Here is an 18,904-nt window from a genome sequence, read left to right as displayed (position 1 = left end):
AGCCTGGGTTTTCTCATCTGCAAAACAGGGATAACAGTAACACACCACAGGATCAAATGAGAGAACACATAAAGTACTTTGCAAACCTTAATGTGCTATATAAATGTTGGCTATTATTATTATTGTTGTTGTATTTATTATTTTGTCCAAACAAAGAGGATTTCTCTCTGGGGTCTCTGTGCACCAAGCCCAGGTTTACATATGCTCATCTGGTTTCCCAGAAGATATCTTTTGCCAGATCTGGGATCTCATAGGCACAGCTTATACCTCCAATGACCATATCCCCTTACCCATTGCTTCCCTCCCTCTGGTCTCCTACCTATTTTGTATATTTATGTATATGGTCATATTGGCTCCCCTCAATAGATTGTACATTCCTTCAGGTTAAGAACTATTTCATATTTCTGCCTTCATAGCCCTAGTGCCTGATTCATAGCAAGTTCATCATAAATGCTTGGCGATTAAGTAGGATTCTCCAAATGAAGCTCTTGGAGCTTTCCTCTGGTTTTCTCGTCATTTCTTTAGATAGCACACAGGTGATGGGGCTGCCCCTAAGAAAAACCACCCCAGGCTTGGGTAGAATATAGATTCTATTGGGTATATCTCTCCATATAGGGTAGAATATTTATGGAACTTAAGGAGTGGTCGCGGGATAGTCCTTCTATATGAGCACATGACCTGCCCATCTTTTGATGACATCCTTTTCACTGTTTCTCTTACATAATTCTTGGCAGGGACTGTGTTGTAGCCTTACTCAAAGTTGTGAAAGGGAAGTCTTTGTTCTCTTTGTCTATTCTGAGTTTACATTTGTGAAAAGGGGAATCCTTTTTTCTCTTCGCCTAGTTGGAGTTGACACTTTGGTTAACATTAACTTAAGTACCCCTACTTCCTCACTAGACTGAAGACAGGATTAACACTCCTTTGTCTATATTTTAAATTGAATCAACAAAGAATTGAAAAAATTGAACACCCTACTTAGTACTAGGTAAGAAGCCAGCAAGATACTTGGAGAGTTCCACCCTTTTTTTTTAACTCAATCGGTCAGAAACTTGTGAGTTCTTTTAAGAGTTCACACAAGAGTCCATTCCCTCAGAAATTGTTCAATCCCAGAAACTGTGAACCTTTGTGATGAGAAATTGACCTTTAGAAGGTGAGAAGTCGACACCACAGACACTATCCCCTGGGCAGTGCTAGACAGTTTGGAAACTGTGATTGGCCCCTATGAAGAGGGGAGGAGACAAGAAGTCACCATAAAAGCAAGCCCAAACTCCCTCAGAGCAGATGGTCTTTGAGAAGATAATCTGAAGAGATTGTCTTCTGGGGAGAGTATTCAAGGGAGCTTTGCTGGAGACTGTGGCTTGGATTGTGGTCTTGGAGCTCAGCCTCAACTTAGACTCTGACTCCTGGAATACTTTGTTGGGTGAGTGAAAGGCTGACTCCTTTCCTAGTTTCCTAAGAGACTATCTTGGAGGATGCCGAGTGGTTACTTAACAGCCACCGGCTTTTCTGATTGAGAGCTAATTAATCTCTGCCTGGATTAAGCAGACCTGGGGCAAAACATTTAGGTTGATAGGATAGATAACTTCTCTATCCTCACATTTCTCTTCTTTATTGTTTCCTCTCTATTTATAAATACTTATAAATAAATTTCTGACTTGGGATATAATAAATATTGGCAACCATATAATTTCATAAAATTATTGTTCAACCATTAATTTTCACTTTTACTAAGTGCCTCATAGACTGTATGCTCCTTGAGGGAAGGGACTGTTTTTTGCCTCTTTTTTGCATCCCCAACACTTAACATAGTACCTGGCACAAAGTAGGCACTTAATATATGTTGATTGAATTGAATCTTGCACCTCTCCACTGCTCCTTGGGTGACCCTCAACTTAAATCTCCACGAGACTGTAATATCCTCTCCTCTTCCAGATGCTCTGTGAATGGATCCTTCAATGCCTTTATGATTCTGCCATGTGCAATATGGATCTCTTCTAAACAGCCTTGATTTAGCCCAGAGTCTCTTCCCAGCTTTGCTTTATTGAGTACTATTTCCACTTCCTCATGAGATGCCTCATGGTGGTCTGCATTTTCTGAAGAGGCCCCAAAGAAGAGAAGGACATGGCAAAGCTGATGGAGATTAATGCCATCTTGGATTGGACTCATTAAGTATTGGATAAAGTCCTGCCTTGTGAAAGGCTGATGTCTAAATGTGACAAACTGATTTTGAGCCATCTTCTGCTCCGGAGCATAAACTGAGAAGCTGTTGGATGAGAGGCAGAATGGCATCCATAGGAGGGGAGATGAAGCAAGTACCAGTTGGGAGACATGGTTCAAATCCCAGCTCTAACACGCCCCTCGAAGTAAGTCAGGATACTTACTCGGGGGAAAATAAAACCTGCTCTGGCTGTCTCACAAGCTTGCTTTGAAGCAAGAGCTTTATAATCTCCAATTAAATGTTGAATTCTAAATTAAATATAAATTATTATTGTCACTGATAACAATCGTAAGCATTTATATCTAGATAGCTAGGTGGCCCAAAGTCAGGAAGATTTATCTTCCTGAGTTCAAATCTGACCCCAGACATTTACTAACTGTATGACTGTGGGCAGTTTATTTAACCCTGTGTGCCTCAGTTTCCTTATCTGTAAAATGAGCTGGAGGAAGAAATGGTAAACCACCCCAGTATTGTTGCCATTAAAGACCTTGAATGGAATCACAGAGTCAGATACGACTGAAATGATTCAACAGCACAAGCATTTATATAGTGCTTTAAAGTTTGAAAAATGTTTATCAATTATTAGCTCATTTGATAATAATCCTGTGAGGTAGATGTTATTATTATCCTCATTTTACAGATGAGGGCAAGAGAAAAGCTTAGGTGATTTGCTCAATCACAAGGCTAAGCGTCAGAGGCCAGCTTTGATGGCAAGTCAGACACTCCTTCACCTACTTGCCTCAGTAAAATTGCAAATATAATTAGTTATTAATAATAAAATTCATGAGAGTCAGCAGGGAGTGGGAGAGACTGTGGACAACCAGTCATTGTCCTTAAAGTCAAGAAGACTAGATCCAGTCTGTCTGATGTTACCGTGAGGCTCTGAGCTACCTTCTCAGTGGTCTCAGATGATTATTGAAATTTTGGAACGTTAAGCATCCATAAGCAACAGTTAAATTTTAAAAAACAACAGAAAATAGAATTGTATATGAAATGTGAACTAATACTGGGTTTGTTGTTGAGCTATTTTTCAGTGGTGTCTGACTCTTTGTGACCTCATTTGCGGTTTTTTTGGCAGATACTGGAGTGATTTGCCATCTTCTCCAGCTCATTTTATAGATGTGGAAACTGAGGCAAACAAGGTTAAGTGACTTGCCCAGGATCTACACGGCAAGTAATGGTGTGAGGCCAGATTGGAACTAATAAAGATGAGTCTTCCGGACTTCAGGCTCAACCATCTATCCCCTGTGCCGGCTAGCTGCCTGCAATGTAGCATTTTCGGTTTTTTAAAAAGGTTTACATTAAAATTAATAGATTAGTACCAAAACTATGACTGCCTCTGAACTTCCTTCTATTCTCTTCTATGTTGTTTTAAAAACTCTTGCCATGTTAGAATCAATACTGTATAATGGTTCTAATGCAGAAAAGCAATAGGGCTAGGCAAGGAGAGTTAAGTGATTTGCTCAGGGCCACACAGCCAAGAAGTGTCTGAGGCCAGATTTGAACTGAGGAGCTCCCATCTTGTCCAGCCACTCAGCTGCCTCCTTTAATAATAATAATATTTTAAAGCAAAAGCTCTTCAGCTATACCGTTCTGTTCTATATTTGTTCAGCAACAGAGGTTTTTCCATTTACTTTGATTACCTTTTAACACAATCCTGTGAGTTAGGGAGGGGTCGATGTTTTTCCCATTTTACAGATAGAGTAGTTGGAGGGAACAAGGGATCCCTCTTGACTCAGCCCAGGTCACGGACCCCCTTTGCTTTCAGGCTTTCGCTTAGGCCCTGGGATCAGACCGCCTCCCACTTGCTAACAGCTGAGATTCCACCATAAAGCCAGAATGTGGGGCTTGTCTAGTGGGTTCGCACGCACAGCTGCTCCTTCAGGCTCGTCCCCCCCAACCCCCAGCGACTCCCGGCCTCCTCAGTGGAAGGCCGGCTGGCCTCTGCCAAGCTAGTGAGTCACCTCCAGATAACCACGTGTTGTGGTAACTGACTAAAGGCCAATCCTAGAAAGCCCCGCCGCTCCTGGCGCCCCAATGCTACGGGTGCTCGCAGGCTCCAGTCCTCCCAGGCGCAGCCCACCTGCTGGGGAAAGGCAGGCCAGGCACCGAGTTCCTCGGCCCCAGCCGGGTCCACACATATTTTTAGGCCAAGTCAGACTTGGAAAAAACCTGGCTTTCCCCTGCACCCCCACCCCTGCTCCCCTTGCACCCAGGCTCAGCACTCGGCCCAACTTCGGCGGCGATAACGCAAATCCGCTGTTCGGCTTGAAGATGGCTGGCTAGCGGCCTGCCTGGGCCCTGGGGAGGGCAGCGGAGCCCCTCCAGGGCCACCTTCTGAGGGGGACGCGCCTGCCTTGTCTGGAGGGGCTGGGGGAAGCCAAACATCCCGATTCATTTCCCTCTCCTTCAGACTCCTTTCCAGAAGAGCTCCCCAACCACCCGCCTCGAGGGACGATGGATCCCACACCACCGGGCTCTTCCCTCCGGCCGCGCCCACAGCCATCGAGAATCATTTTACGCAGTGCGGTTGGTTAGCTGTCGGTGTGGGGAGGGCGTGTTCACAGAATGGTGTTTTTTAATCCCAAACTCCGGCTGTAAAATCCCCGATTCTCGTTTTGGCCAGGTCTGTGTTGGCAGGAGAGGGGAGCAGACGGGCTCAGTGATCTGCGCTCTGAGTCAGGCCTCTCTCCGTGGCTCATTGCCTGGGAAGAGAACTTAAAAGCTGATGAATGACACCAGTGGGCTGTGCACGCATGCGGGGAGGCCTAAAAATATTTGCAGAACGAAAGGCCTAGTTTCCACTAGGTAAATATCCCAGGCCTGGGCAGGGGCCAGCTCTTTGTTTATATTTGCTTCGACTCCTGCCATCAAGTCAGGGGGGCAAGTGAAGACTCCCCAAAGGCCACAGCGCAACCCCCTGAGCCCAGAGGATAGGCTCAGAAATGGACCCGGCCCCAGCCCGGCTCTCCTTTTCTTCGCCCTTTCCTTGGGCCTCCATAGGGTGGTTTGGTAACAAGCCACAGTGCCAGCCTTCATAGCTGGTCAGATATCAGCAGCTCTTAGTTCTGGGGGTCCGAGAGGAGACCACCTTTCCAAACTGAGTCAAGAACAGCTTGGAAGCCCAGCATGGCAGCCCACAGGAAAAAGGGAGAAATATATATATATATATATATATATATATATATATATATATATATATATACATGTATACATTTGCACATGTATATGTATATATTTGCACACGTACATATATATTTATGCATAGGCAATATGCATGTATACGGACATGAGTTTCCTGTGTTCTGAAGTAGAAGACCCATATGTTTCTGCCAAGTTAATGTCAGCTCCAAAGAACCATACCATGTTTTGATGTATATATATATACATAAAAATTTCTTCCTTCCTTCTTTCCTTCCTTTCTTCCTTCCTTCCTTTTCTTCCTTCCTTCTTTCCTTTCCCAATATATATTTTATATATCTATATATTATATATACTAATATGATATATACCAATATATTATATATTATACTATATATAATAAATATATATTTACATACAGATAACACATAAATGTATATATAAAATATATAGACACATATCCCCCTTATAGATGTATGCACAGAGATATATATATATAATACATACATGTATGTATTATACTATATATAATAAATATGTATTTACATACAGTGGCCCATACACATAAATGTGTATATAAATATATAGACACGCACCCCCATTATAGATGTATACACAGATATATATAATACATACATGTATGTATTTATATTTTTTATCCCAGTCTTGAGACCAAAATACAATTGAAAAGATCACCAATAAAGCCTTATGAGGCACAATGGAATGTACATTGGGCTTACAGTCATAAGATCAGGGTTAGAGGGCTGAATCTGCCACTTTATTAGTCCCTAGGGATGTCAGTAAGGAGGTGTGGAACAGCTGTCCACTCAAGGCTACTTGGGCCCTTGGGCCAAAGGCCAATTGCAGCTGTCATGAATTCCTACGGCATATTTAGGAGTGTCAAGACATTCTCCCGATGCTGGCGATGGTGCATTGGTGGTAGTGAAGGCTCAGCCCCGGGGTGTAGAATGCTAGTACAAAGATCCATGAGATGGAGAGAGAAGGTGGCCCAACTTAGATGGGGTAGTCTGTGACAGAAAGGGTGACTATCTTAAAGAAAAAGAGTGTCTGGGAGTCTGAAGGCCTGGCAGTGACTCGGTGAGGGGGTGTTTGGGCCTTTGGAGCCGTAGCCATGCGGGATTCTGGAGGAGGGGGAGTTTCCATGGAGATGCATGGAAGACAGATCTGGTACTCTGGTACTGAGCCCTGAGGGAAGGGGGATTTCCTTGGCAAAGCCAGTTTGGGAGTAACAAGGAGGGTCCATATATCTGAATGGCACATTATCAAGCCCATCCAGTTCCTACCCCTGGAAGTGCAAGTGGACCACAGTGCAAAAACTGCAATGTGAGTACAATTAGAGGCCCGAGGGTGGCTGCCAAGGAGCCTGCACACACGAAGCCGCAACAGCCTGATGACAGAGGAGCATGAGGGATTAGAGATGGGTGCGACAACAGTGTGCAGTCATGGGTTCTCTGCTAGGTGGGAGCAAGTTCAAAATCAAACAGCAGCTTGTGGCTGTGATTCTAGGCGGAATGCAGGGTCTCGGGGGCTCCTCACCAAGGGGAGGAAGCCCAGATGCTAGAGGAACTTAGCTGTTGCAGTGAATGCACAGAGCCTTTTAGGTAGCTGATGGTGGCTCCGTCTAGTAGCCATCGACTGATGCTTTAACCAGGGTCAACCCCACAGTGGTGTTGCTCAGACTCAAACTTAGGTTAAGAGCTTGCAGAGCTTAGACCAGGAAGGCAATGATCAAAATGTTTCCTACCTTATACCATTTTGAGAGGACTGAAATTCTGTAGGTCTCCATTAGAATTGTTCCCCATGATCCCAGAATAACATGATACTCAATACCCAAGAAAACAGCAGTAGGACCCTAGCAGAATCCAATAGGACACAAGCTCAGCCCAGATATTCCCTCCAGAAGTATACAGAGCCTGACCTTCACAAAAACAAACAAACAAACAAACAAAAAACCCTGAAGTCGGAAAAGGAAGTAGATTGGAAGAATGAGCAAACAAAAATATAATCTTATCATAAAAGTTATTATGGTGATGAGAAATTCCAGATACAAAACCAGGAGAATGACTCAAAAATATCTGCAAGCAAGTCTCAAAGTAAAACATAGCAAGGGCACAAGTTCAACTAGAATTCCTGGAAGAGATAAAGTTTTTTTTTTTTTTAAGTGACTATCAACATTATTAGATAAATGAAATGAGAGCACCAGAGAAAAACAATTAGAAAAGAAAAAGGGTCAAGGAAGAAAATATTGGAAGGGGAATTAACAGTATGGTATAAGAAGACAAAATCTTACCCAAGAAACAAACTTCCTAAAAATTAGAATGGACCAAATTGAAGCCAATGACTAGGAGAAAAGAGGAAATAGTAAAACAAAGTCAAAAGGCCAAAAAAAAAATAGTATTAAAAAAACCCAGCTGAACTGGAAAACAATTTAAGGAGAAAGTCTGAGAATCACTGGACTTCCTAAAAACCAGGGTCAAAAAAAGATCCTAGACATAACATTTTAAGATATAAAAGAAAACTGCCCCAATCTTTTGAAAGCAGTGGGCAAAATAGAAATAGAATCCATGGATGACCTCCTGAAAGAAACCCTCAAATTAAAAACTCTCAGGAACATTATAATCATAATATGGAACTTTCAGGTGAAATAATACTACTGCAAATAGTCAGAAAGAAAGCATTCAAGAACAATTGGAGCCATGCTCAGGAACTCACAAGATTTAGCAGCCACTACTACAAAGAAATGGGGGGCTTGGAATACAATATTCCAGAAATAAAAAGATCTAGGTTTAAGGTTAAAAATAATTTACTCAAAAAAAAAAAAACCCAACCTGAGAAAAAAAAGATCTTTGATGAAATAGAGGACTTCTAAATATTACTAATGAAAAGATCACAGATACACAGAAACTTTGAAATACAAATAAGCCTAGGATAAATCATTGTGTGACTTCAGGTGAATCATTTAATCATTTTAAACTTTAGCAAGAAGAGCACAAAAATATGGATACTGCCAGCCTTGCAGGGTTTTCATGAGGAAATGGCTCTGTGAGTGGCAAAACTTTATGTGAGTATAAAGTTTTATTTTATAACCAATGGCAGAAGTTGGCTGGCCACAAAGACCCTGGGATTTGTAGATCTTCTCAGCTGTGGAAGAGAGGAATCTAACTTGAGGCCAGCTTTCAGGCTGGAGGACAGAGGTCTTTCAGATGGAGTATGGTGGGAGTTTTGAAGAACTTTTGATGGAGAATGTCTCAGGACAGGTAATGAGACCTTGGCAGCCTGTGTCTGAAAAAGCTTCTGTTCTTTTCAAGCCAAGGAAAGATGACTTCTAAATGACCAGTGGGAGAGGTGTGTGACTCTCTGCATTTATTTTAAATGGCAGGCACTTATTCCAGTAGCAGGATCACAAAGAGAAAACCAGAAAGAAGAACAGTACCTCCCTTGCTTTTGATTTACTTTGTCTGCTTAATTTTGGTTTTATTTATTCTAGTAAGGAATGGATTTGCCAGGATCAGTATTCTTATAAACACCTGTAGCTGACACTGCCCCAGTGGGGCCTGGTTTCCCTTTGCTGGAGGCACAAGGACTGGGAAAGAACTTTCTTTGAGAATCACCCAGGAAAGGGTGACCTTCTTAGCCCAGCCTTCAAGCCTTGGGTCTCTTGTTACAGTTTTGCTCTCTAATTAGGGGACCAAGCCTAAAATCATAACTACACTTTTAAGGGCAGCCTCACTATCAACATGAACAGCAGTGTGCTGCTGGCAAATGTTTAACAATAAACTCCAGAAAAAAAGTGTATGTACAACATACTTTTAAGTTTAGTCTATATTAAAAAAACAAAAACATATTCTCCATCCCTTCAACAAAACACTAAATCAGGCCCTGATTTGTAGTGTTTGATGATTTCTAAGGTGTGAATGCTCACATGGAAATTTAACAATCAGTTCTCATAAGCCACCTTATTTTACAAAAATGCCCCATAAACAGGAGCCTAAAAGTTCCTGGAAGTTACATTCCTATAAGGAAGTGCTCAGCTAGCTCCTGAGAAAACTTTGAAAACTAAGACGTGGTTCCTGCTTCCCATCTTCCTGGAGAAAGAAAATACAGGTCAAGATGAATAAGGATTAGAGCTAATAAGTGCTCTAGAAGTGCAGAGGAAGGAAAGATCAGAGGTTTGCTTCTCATTAGACAAGCTCACTCACTCACTTCAAGTCAGGGATGGCTTTCCGTCCTCCAGAAAAATGGCAATCTGGCATTAGTACTGATCCGGAGGTGGCTGAGTGGTGTAGTGGCTTGAGGACTGGAGTAGGTATCAAAAGACCAAGATTCAAATTCTGCCTCAAACTCCTACTGGCTGTGTGATTCTCACCCAACTCTCTCAGCCTCAGGTGCATGTATAGGAAAGACAGAGACTCAGAGAGACTCTTACTTTCACTCTACTTATCTTGTGTTTCAAGTCCTTAATTGGCAGTCCAAAGATACAAACAAGTCCCAAGTCGTTCTGCCTTCTTCTCTGATGGATAATTATCATTTTCCTGTTCATCAGCTGCCGAGGTGATATTCCCAAAGCGCAGGTCCTTATCCATCCTAAGCAAAGTTCAATCCCTACTTTGAGCTTTCTCTTTCCCATCATATAGCCTTAAAAACAGCCCCCTTCTTTGTTAGGCAGTTTTCCTTGCCAGTCCCAATTTTTTTCTGAGCTTTATTTCTCTGGATGCTACCGTTGAAGTATGTTTTTCTGATCTGAACTCACCTTTCCTGCATTTTCATTAATGCACATAACGATGATTGTAAGCTCCTTGAGGAAAGGGACTGTGCCATTTTTCATCTATTTTTAGTGCTTAGCAGGTATCTTATACATAAGAGACAATTCGCTTAATTGAATTCGGAAGTGACAAATTGTGAAAAATTCCAGAACATTCAAGTGTTTTCTATTATTTACTTCCATATTTTGACAGATCTATGATCTGACATGGGAATTTCTCCTAGCAGAGAAATCATGGCTCGTATCTCATGGGGTTATTTTCATAGAAGATTTACCCCAATGGGTTTTCCTTTGTTTCTTTTAATATTCCAAGTATAGCAGTACTAGCACAGCATTTGAGTTATTCTTTTGCTAATCCTCAACCTGGAAACCTGACCAGTAAATTGCCTTTTCTGGTTATAATTGTCATAAAAATAGCATTAAAAAAGTATTTTCTGGTTTCATTAGCAAGAAAGCCAACATGAAAATGGTTTGCTTTCTTCTGGACTCAATTATTGGCCACTGGGAAAAAAAGATTTCACATTAATAGTACTATAAATTAAATGAACATTTGTAGATGGAGAACTATGTGATTGTTAGCACCATCTGTCTCTCTTTCTTCCAGGCCTTTACTGTCCCAGCAGAAACAAAAGTCATAGGACTTTGTGCCATTTTGTATTTTTGTCTGTTTCATGGGTTGCCATGGCCAAACTTTCTGGTGATAAGCCTCTCTGTATTTAGCTAGGTTGGTACTTGGACAGGAGACAGCCTGTCATCAAGCCTCTACTCCAAACTTTTCTGGCTTGGCACAACCCATCAACACTTTAACTTTGCTGGCGTAACCTTTGAGAACAGAGGGTCACCTTCATGGCACTGAGAAGCATCAGGGTAGAACTTCTCTGGAGAATGGATAATTCTCCATCTGACTAATCAGAGCATCCTAAAGAGTCGACCAAAGGAACAGAAGAGCGAAGCTGATACCTTCTGCATTATTCCCAGGGCCAGCCCATTTGGCAGTGCTTTGAATCCACATGGATCCAACTGTAACGGCTTGACCAAGCTCAACAGAGCCCATCTAGCTTTTTTTTTTTAAACCTTTACTTTCTGTCTTAGCAACAACTCTAAGACAGAAGGGCAAGCCCTACACAAATGAGGTTAAATGGATTGAGCCCATCCATCTTTAAGAACAGAGATAAAAGGATCCCCTCCAATTGCATTTCAAGGAATGTCATTGTCAATCAGCCCATGGGTTGCTTGATTTTCCTAGGAGTGAGAAACTTATTTGAGAGTTCTCTTCAGAAGATAAGAGTATAAGGGTGAATTCATCAGGGCATCAACATATATTTGACCTTTTCCCACCTGATAAAAATCAAACCATTCTTACAGAAGAATACAGGAAGAACACGTGATTTCTCCAATTATTTTTACTACAATTTGGGATTTAGCAGATTATCTCTGGAGAGTTGGGATGGAGAACTTGGAGAATAAGAGATTTGTCCACTGGCACATAACTACTGAGTGGGAGAAGTAGTATTTGAACCCAGGTCTTTTAAGACCCCTAATTCATCATTCTAACCTCTACACCCTGCTGCCTCCTTTGCAGAATACCATTTTAATTGTCTAAAAATTTCAGATAAATGTCTCTAGGTTCTACTATGGAGATCTCACTTTATGATCAGCAAACCATTTAACAAATATTTCACTTTATCCTGGGAAGTGTGTTATTTCCATTTTACGGATGAGGAAACTGGGGCAGGGAGTGGAATCACTAGTCCATAACTATAAGTGTGTGAAGCTGATTTTTGATCTCAAGCCTTTCTGACTCTATCCACTGTACTACCTAGTGGATCCATTAGGCTACTGAGGCCACTTCTGACCATCAATCTTGCCCCACAAATTATAAGGTCAAAGAGATCTGCAGGGAAGAACTCCATATTCAGGATGTCTGGAAGCAAACCTCAATTTGCCTGATAATCCCTTTAGATGAAAAGATGTTATCTTTTTGGTGAGGGGACCCCCTCCACTGGTGCAGATTTTTATCCAGGTCCTTCCAGAAATCCTCCAGCAAATCTATATCTGGAGTTCTTAATCTATTGTGTGTCTTGATCACTGGAAGTCTGGTAAAACATATGGGCCCCTTCTTGAAATGTTTTAAAAGCATAAATTATCTAGGATTACAAAGGAAGCCAATTATATTGGGATATGCAGTTCAGGTGACTATAGGAGGAATGGAGGAAGGGGAATTCTCCCAAGTGACACCTCTAGGGACCCACTCCAAAGTGGGGAAGAGTACTGGCTCTAGTCATGGAGACTGGAGTTCCAATTTGTCCTCACACTTAGCAGTTGTATGACTCCTGCTTAAGTCATCTAACCTCTGCCTACCTCACTTCTTGAACTGTAAAATGGGGATCATAACACCTACTTCCTAGAGTTGTTGTGAGGATCAAATGAGATATCTGGAAAGTGCCTGGCATTTAGCAGGTACTTAAATAGATTTCCCTTTATTAACAAATGTGCATAAATAAATAAATTTCCCCCACTAATAAATACAAATTCCCTTCCCTAAAGAACACAAGTGCCAAGGTTAACACACACTCTCTCTCTCTCTCTCTCTCTCTCTCTCTCTCTCTCTCTCTCTCTCTCTCTCTCTCTCTCTCTCTCTCTCTCTCTCTCTCTCTCACTCTCACTGCTCCCAAGGGTCAAAAAGCTCATCAGAATGGCTGTTTTCCTCTTCAAGAAATAGTTTTTCTCCTTCGTGGGGTCTGTACTGCAGGTGGCCACAGAATTATTCTGAGCTATGCTTGCTTAGAGTCTAGCCCAGGGCATTTCTGCAGGAATCATGCATGCCTGTATAGCCTTTTTGGTGGCTAGAATGTAAATCAAATCAAGGTAGCAAAAGAAGTCTCTCAGCTTCTAGGGTACTGATGTCCAAGCTCACAAATCTGCTGGATTAAATGATGACATAGTTCTGCCTAAAACTCAGGTAAAAAACAGTCTATGGGTATTTCCTCAAGAACAAATTTGCATAATCCCTTCCAGAGTAGACCAATTGGAGAGTCTCCATAATAATGATGGAGGAACCAAAGGGTCATGGATCTATAGCTGGGACCCCAGAGGCCTTCTTGCCCAATTCCCTCAGTTTTACAGATGAAGAAACTGAGACTCAGGGCCATTAAGAGACTTGCCCAAGAGGGCAGAGGCAATAATCAGGGGATGATCAAGGTGAATGCTTGTCCTATCGATTCTATGCTCAATTTTGCTATCATTTGCTTCCCTCTGACTCCTAGCCCCTTCTCCCACCTCCATCCCCAAAGCTTATCTCCAGCTGGCTGGAATGAGAATGATGATGACAGGAGCTGGAAGGGGCCTTAGATAGAGAACATGGGATGTGGTCCAACCCTTTCAGGCAGAAGGCATTGACTATTGTATTTTTAAACCTTTACTTTCTGTCTTAGAAGGGATACAAAATATTGGGTCCAAGGCAGAAGAGTCACAAGGGCTAGGCCACTGGGGTGAAGTGACTTATCTAGGGTCATACAGCAAAGGGTCTGAGGTCAGATTTGAACCCCTGGCTTGGCTCTCGATCCACCGAGCCACCGTAGCCGCCACTAGGTGTTTATTAAGGGCCTACTGTCTACCACACACTGTGTGAAGTGCTTTTCATTTACAGGAGAAACAAGACCCAGAGGAATGGGCTTGCCTGACATCACACAGAGCATCTGTCAATGCCCAACAAGTCCTGGGAACCTAGACGGGCCACTTTCCCCGTAGGCTACGACAGAGGTAAGATGGGGAGTCCCTTTTGGGCACTGGTGCCACGACTTCTCGAAATGAGTGTGGTGAGCGTATGGACGTCTATGTGTACACACATACCCAGGTATAGAGAGAAAATGTGGGCCCCACCTAGATGGGAACTCGCTCTGGCCCCCCTTCTGCATATCATTAGACTGGCACCTGGAAAGATGGCTTGTCCAAGCTCCCACGACGACTTGATTTGAAGCCAGTTCCTCAGGCTTCAACCCCCCCTAGAGTACGTATGGCTGGCTTTGAGTGAATGAAAGAGCGTCAGGGTGCCTCCGGTGCCCGGGGCCGACTACTGTTCCCAGAGCAAGAAGCAGAAAGGCTTAAGGGAGGAGATGGAGGAAGATGGGCGGCGTGCGATGGATCTGGGGGTGGCTAGAGACGGTAAACTCCTGATATTTTTAGGGGATGCTGCTCCGATTGCATCGTGCAGGGCTCGACCTTCCTTCCAATCCTCTCAAAAGTGGCTGCTCTTTTTTGGGCTCTGAGGCTCTTTATTGCCACAACTCTCGGACTCTTGGGGCACCAAACAGCGGGATGAGGTCAACTGAAGCTGACAAGTTGGCTAGAAGAACGTTTCTCTTCACAATGCTTTCTGAGACAAACTTAGTCCTCCCAAACCCAGACCTCAGACAACCACCCCCATCCACTGCAACAGGAAAAGTCTAGAAGCTCCTTCTGTGGAACTCCGAGCCGGGAAAAGTTAGCCCTGGGAATAGAGCAGCTGCAGATCCCCTCCCTGCAAAACAGAACATTCCTTTCACTTGATGTATTTGCTGTTAAGAATTGTCTGTTCTCCTCTGGGGAAAATGACATACTACTCACCTTGGCTGGGAAGCAGCAGGATGTAAAAAGGCCCCGAGTGTCGGTGAAAGACTTCCTCTCGAAGCATCCCCTTTCCATCCCGACTGGAAAAGACCCCCCCCTTCCCCCATCCAATCTCTAGACAAATATTCTAGGACGCAGCAATCTGATATGATGTATTTATATTTACATGGTAAATTTTAAAGCAATAGCTACATTGATCAAACATATTAGAAACCATAAAAAAAGTTAAGAACTAAAATGTACATCATACACGTGTATATATATATTTTTTACACAGAGGTAAAAAGGCTTGTTATAAAAAATCAATACAACAGGTTTTGACTTTTAGGATACAGGTACATAATGAATTATGCTTCAGGCACTTTAATTGGTAAATGTGAGCAAATAGCTTAGGGTGGGTGGGAGAACCTTCACAGCAACGACAAAAAAATTTTGGTTAACGTTTTGTGACCACAGGTACAAAAATAAAATCTGAATCGTTTTTCTCTCTCCGATGGTCAAAGTCAGCATTGCAGAGCTGACTGGGAAAGGAGCGCACACTGGTCGATGGCAGTGTGGAGAGCAGGGAGAGGGAGAGACACGTATGAAAGTCCCCACGGGCTCTGTCTGTCTTCAGAAAGCAAAAAGAGCACATGTAGGGGGAGCTGGGAGGGTCAGCCCCCGGCGCCGAAGGGGAAGCAGGGCCAAGGAAGATGTCAACAACAGGTAACAGAGGAAGATCCCACAGAGAGGCTGCTTTGGAGCACGTCTTCTTATGGAAATAAATAGAAGCACTTAAACTGGGATCTGACCAGAAACTTGGGTTCATGTTCGTTGTGCTTTGTAGAGACGGAGACCTTCCAGAGATTCAGAGGGAATGAATACACTGGCTCTCGCGGGAGCCTTTGGAGGCTGGTTTGATGGTCAGCAGAGCTGCTAACCAGAACGGGTCGTTCGCTACCAGGGACAGCACATTTCTTTTCCGATTCTACAGAACCGGACGAGTCTCCCTCTGAGGAGCCCCGTTGCCAGTGAGAAGGCTTAAACCAGGAACTGCTACAAGTCGAGCATCTGATGACTCTAGGTCAGAAGCACACTGGGTAAGTTTTGTTGTTGTTCATAGTTTTACTCCAAGCACTGTAATCAATTCCCCGAGAACTGGAAGAAAGCAAAATATTCCCCAAAAGGTTAAATCGTGGCAAACACTTTTCCAATGTAATTGGCAAAAGAAGAGGAATCCCTTTCCTTGAAGACGGATGTCCATGTGCAATAAGGAGGGAGGGGTGGATCAGGCCATGCACTCCGCTGGCAACTGACTGCAGAAAGAATTATGGCAGGAAGAGCAGTGCCAGCGTTGATGGACGTGCCTACCCCTAACGGCCTTGGAACGGTTCTGATTGTACTATGCTAGTTACCGCGAACTGCTCTACATTTTTCATTTTTTCTTATTTCAATAAAAAAATTATTTGGCTATTCCTTGTAATATGTTAGAAAAATACTCTTTCCCCAGCTAATTACAAGCCTGGTACATAGAGAGAAGACATTTTTTTAGGACAAGTCTGTTGGAAACATCTGCACACGCCTAATGACAACATCAAGTCCTGGTGCTGAGTCAAGGGAGAAAGACACTTAGGCATTGGGAAGTTTTTTGTATTTTACATATGGCCTTATTTTTTTTTCAAGTACAAATTTGGAATTTGGTGATGTGGAAGTGATTAGGAAATGCAAAAACAAAACAGAACAAAAATCTTAAGCTTTATGACAGCTAAAAATTTCCCCTCTTTCTATACAGTTAATATAGTTTACTTTGAAGAAGCTTCAGGTTCCATTCACCACAACCTTAGTGTTTCTCTAAAATCCGAGTGGATTTTTTATAACTGCTTTTGTGTCTGCCCTGGATACTGATTGTCCATTTGCAGAACCACGAGCAAGAAAGGAATCATTTGGAGGTTAGTGTTTTATTCTGTGATGGAGAACTTGAGGGAGGAATGTGATCGCTGAATTCCCATCCCGGAATCATCATATTGTAGAATTCTGGAGAGGGAAATCAGCTGAATCAACCTCCTAATTTTATAGATAAGGAATTGAGGCCCACTGAGGGTAAAGTGACACGGAATCACTAATTTAGAGTGGGAAGGGATCGTAGGTCACTCTGGTCCAACCTCCTCATTTTATTTTGTAGATGAGGAAACCGAGAGCCAAGACAAGAGAAGTGACTTGTCCAAAGTCACACAGGCCATAAGTGACAGAGCCAGAACTTAAACTTGGGTCCTCGGACTTCAAATCTAGTGTCCTTTCCATCGACCCACACAAGGTCACACATAGCTTCTTTGTTCTGAGGCTAGGATTGGAACCCAGGACTAGCATCTTTGCCACAACATCATTCTGCCTCCCTTTTAAAAACTTAAATCCTTTTAATTCTACTTTTGTCATTATTTGGATAGATCATGGGGACCTTAAGTTGTTGTTGTTGTTGTTGTTGTTTTTTCCCAGCACTAGCTGGAAATGTGAAATTCAAGGAATCCTCCTGATGTTAAGGCTTATTTTTCATTGTCTTTGCATGAATGAACGTTTAACATTAGTCAATAATTTAAATGCATTTTTTCTTGCAAAAGAAATGATGACGGACTGAAAACAAACTGCAGTTCACATAACATAAGAAATTTGGCTTTAGAATGGTAATAGCAATATCGTGTTGTGGTACACGCTAGCACACCTTCTATACACAGGACGACTGACTGCAGGTTAAAATACTTCTGGTGGGATTGCCTTTTTCTCGCATCTTTTGGTAGGTACCCCAAGTTGGCTGAGTACAGGCGGTTTGTTAAGGCAAGCTTAACAAGCTACAGTCTGGAGAGGCTCTTCTGAACAGCCCAAGCCAAAAAAATCCCCTGCAAATCAGCAGTTCAGACGGTCGTCTCCTTCCTTTTGAAGTGGAGAGCGGGAAGGAGGGCAAGGTGGGGACGGGGAATATAAACATGTACAAGACAATCAGTCGGATTACAGATTATTAATAATACAATAGTCTATGCCGAAGGTTAATTTCATTAGAACACTGGGGTTGGGGTGACTATGTGTGTGTGAACCATTAAGAGTGGCTGGCTGGAGCTCGAGTGGCAAACCCACCGGAGGGGTTCCCCGGGCTGGAATGATGTCTCCAGGTGCAGCGGGGCTCGGGAGAGGAGGCTCCCCCTTTGGGGGGCTCACGAGCCCCTGCCCGTGGCAAGGAGAGAGGGAGCGAGAACGAGAGGCTGCCGTCTTCATCCGGCCGCCTTGTGTTTGCCGCCACAGCACCTACACATCACCCCACAGTTGTAGCAGCCGCGGAGGGGCAGGTAACAGCACATACAGGGGGCCAGGAAGGACAAGGCGATGAGGGCCATCCACCGGAGGCAAAACTTTTCATCGCTGGTGTCGCACGAACAAGGGTCCGTATAGTCTCCCTCCGGGTCGGACATACAGTGATAGAGCATGCTGTCTGCGCACCACATACAGCTCACTCGGCGGATGCAAGTTCTGATGGGGTCAGGCGCATCCTGGCACTGACCCCGCCGGTTCTCCTCGTGGTTGAACATGTCTCTACAGTACACACAGCGCGAGCGCTCCCCGTCCTCCTTCCGCCGACGGGACTTGCCTCGGTTGGGCTGAGTTTTAATCACGCTCCCCAGATCCCGTCCTTTGGGGTCCTCCCCGGGGTCAAAGTCCGAGTGGTCGATGTAGGGGTAGGTGTAGTCGTGCTTGGAGGCGTCGCCCTTGGAGGCGAAGCGCACGTACGAGTCCGCGTCCTCCGAGGGGTCCATGTACTTGCCCCGCACGGGAGCGTGCCGGTAGTCCTCGTAGCCCGTTATCCAGATCTTCTCCCGAGGGTTGATGCGGACGATCTCCTCCTCGTCATCCGGGAAACTGACCTGTCTGTAGGGTCTTGGGATGGACTGCTCGAGAACAGGGTTGAGAAGAGGGAGACACACAGATGGAATTGATTTAATCACAGTGGCCAAACACACCGGAGACTCGCTGCTGCTGCACCTGGCATTCACCCATCCACTCAGTCCTCCTCTCCCTCCTCCCCAGAGCAGAGCTGCCCAAAGGCGCTTTTGGAAGGGCTCACTGTTTACGGAGCGCCCACTCTGGGCAAAGCCCTGCGCTAGCTCACGACAGAGGAGGAGTAAGTACGA

At 43.8% G+C, this 18,904-nt stretch overlaps 1 protein-coding gene across 3 annotated transcripts in view; it reads right to left on the bottom strand.

The window, feature by feature from the left end:
• Window positions 1-14,891: 14,891 nt before the first annotated feature.
• The window catches only part of SPRED2 (sprouty related EVH1 domain containing 2), a 185,730-nt gene continuing 181,717 nt past the window's right edge, over window positions 14,892-18,904 (bottom strand). For all 3 annotated transcript variants that reach the window (XM_056813918.1, XM_007476735.3, XM_007476736.3), the window contains one exon: window positions 14,892-18,661. In XM_056813918.1, coding sequence (XP_056669896.1) covers window positions 17,990-18,661 — 672 coding nt within the window. In that variant the 3' untranslated portion in view covers window positions 14,892-17,989. The remainder of the gene's footprint in view (window positions 18,662-18,904) is intronic.

The sequence above is a fragment of the Monodelphis domestica genome, chromosome 1 (genome assembly GCF_027887165.1).
Source record: "Monodelphis domestica isolate mMonDom1 chromosome 1, mMonDom1.pri, whole genome shotgun sequence".
Lineage (NCBI taxonomy): Eukaryota > Metazoa > Chordata > Mammalia > Didelphimorphia > Didelphidae > Monodelphis > Monodelphis domestica.
Note: the sequence above shows the minus strand (reverse complement) of the source record. Positions and strands in the feature narration are given on the sequence as shown.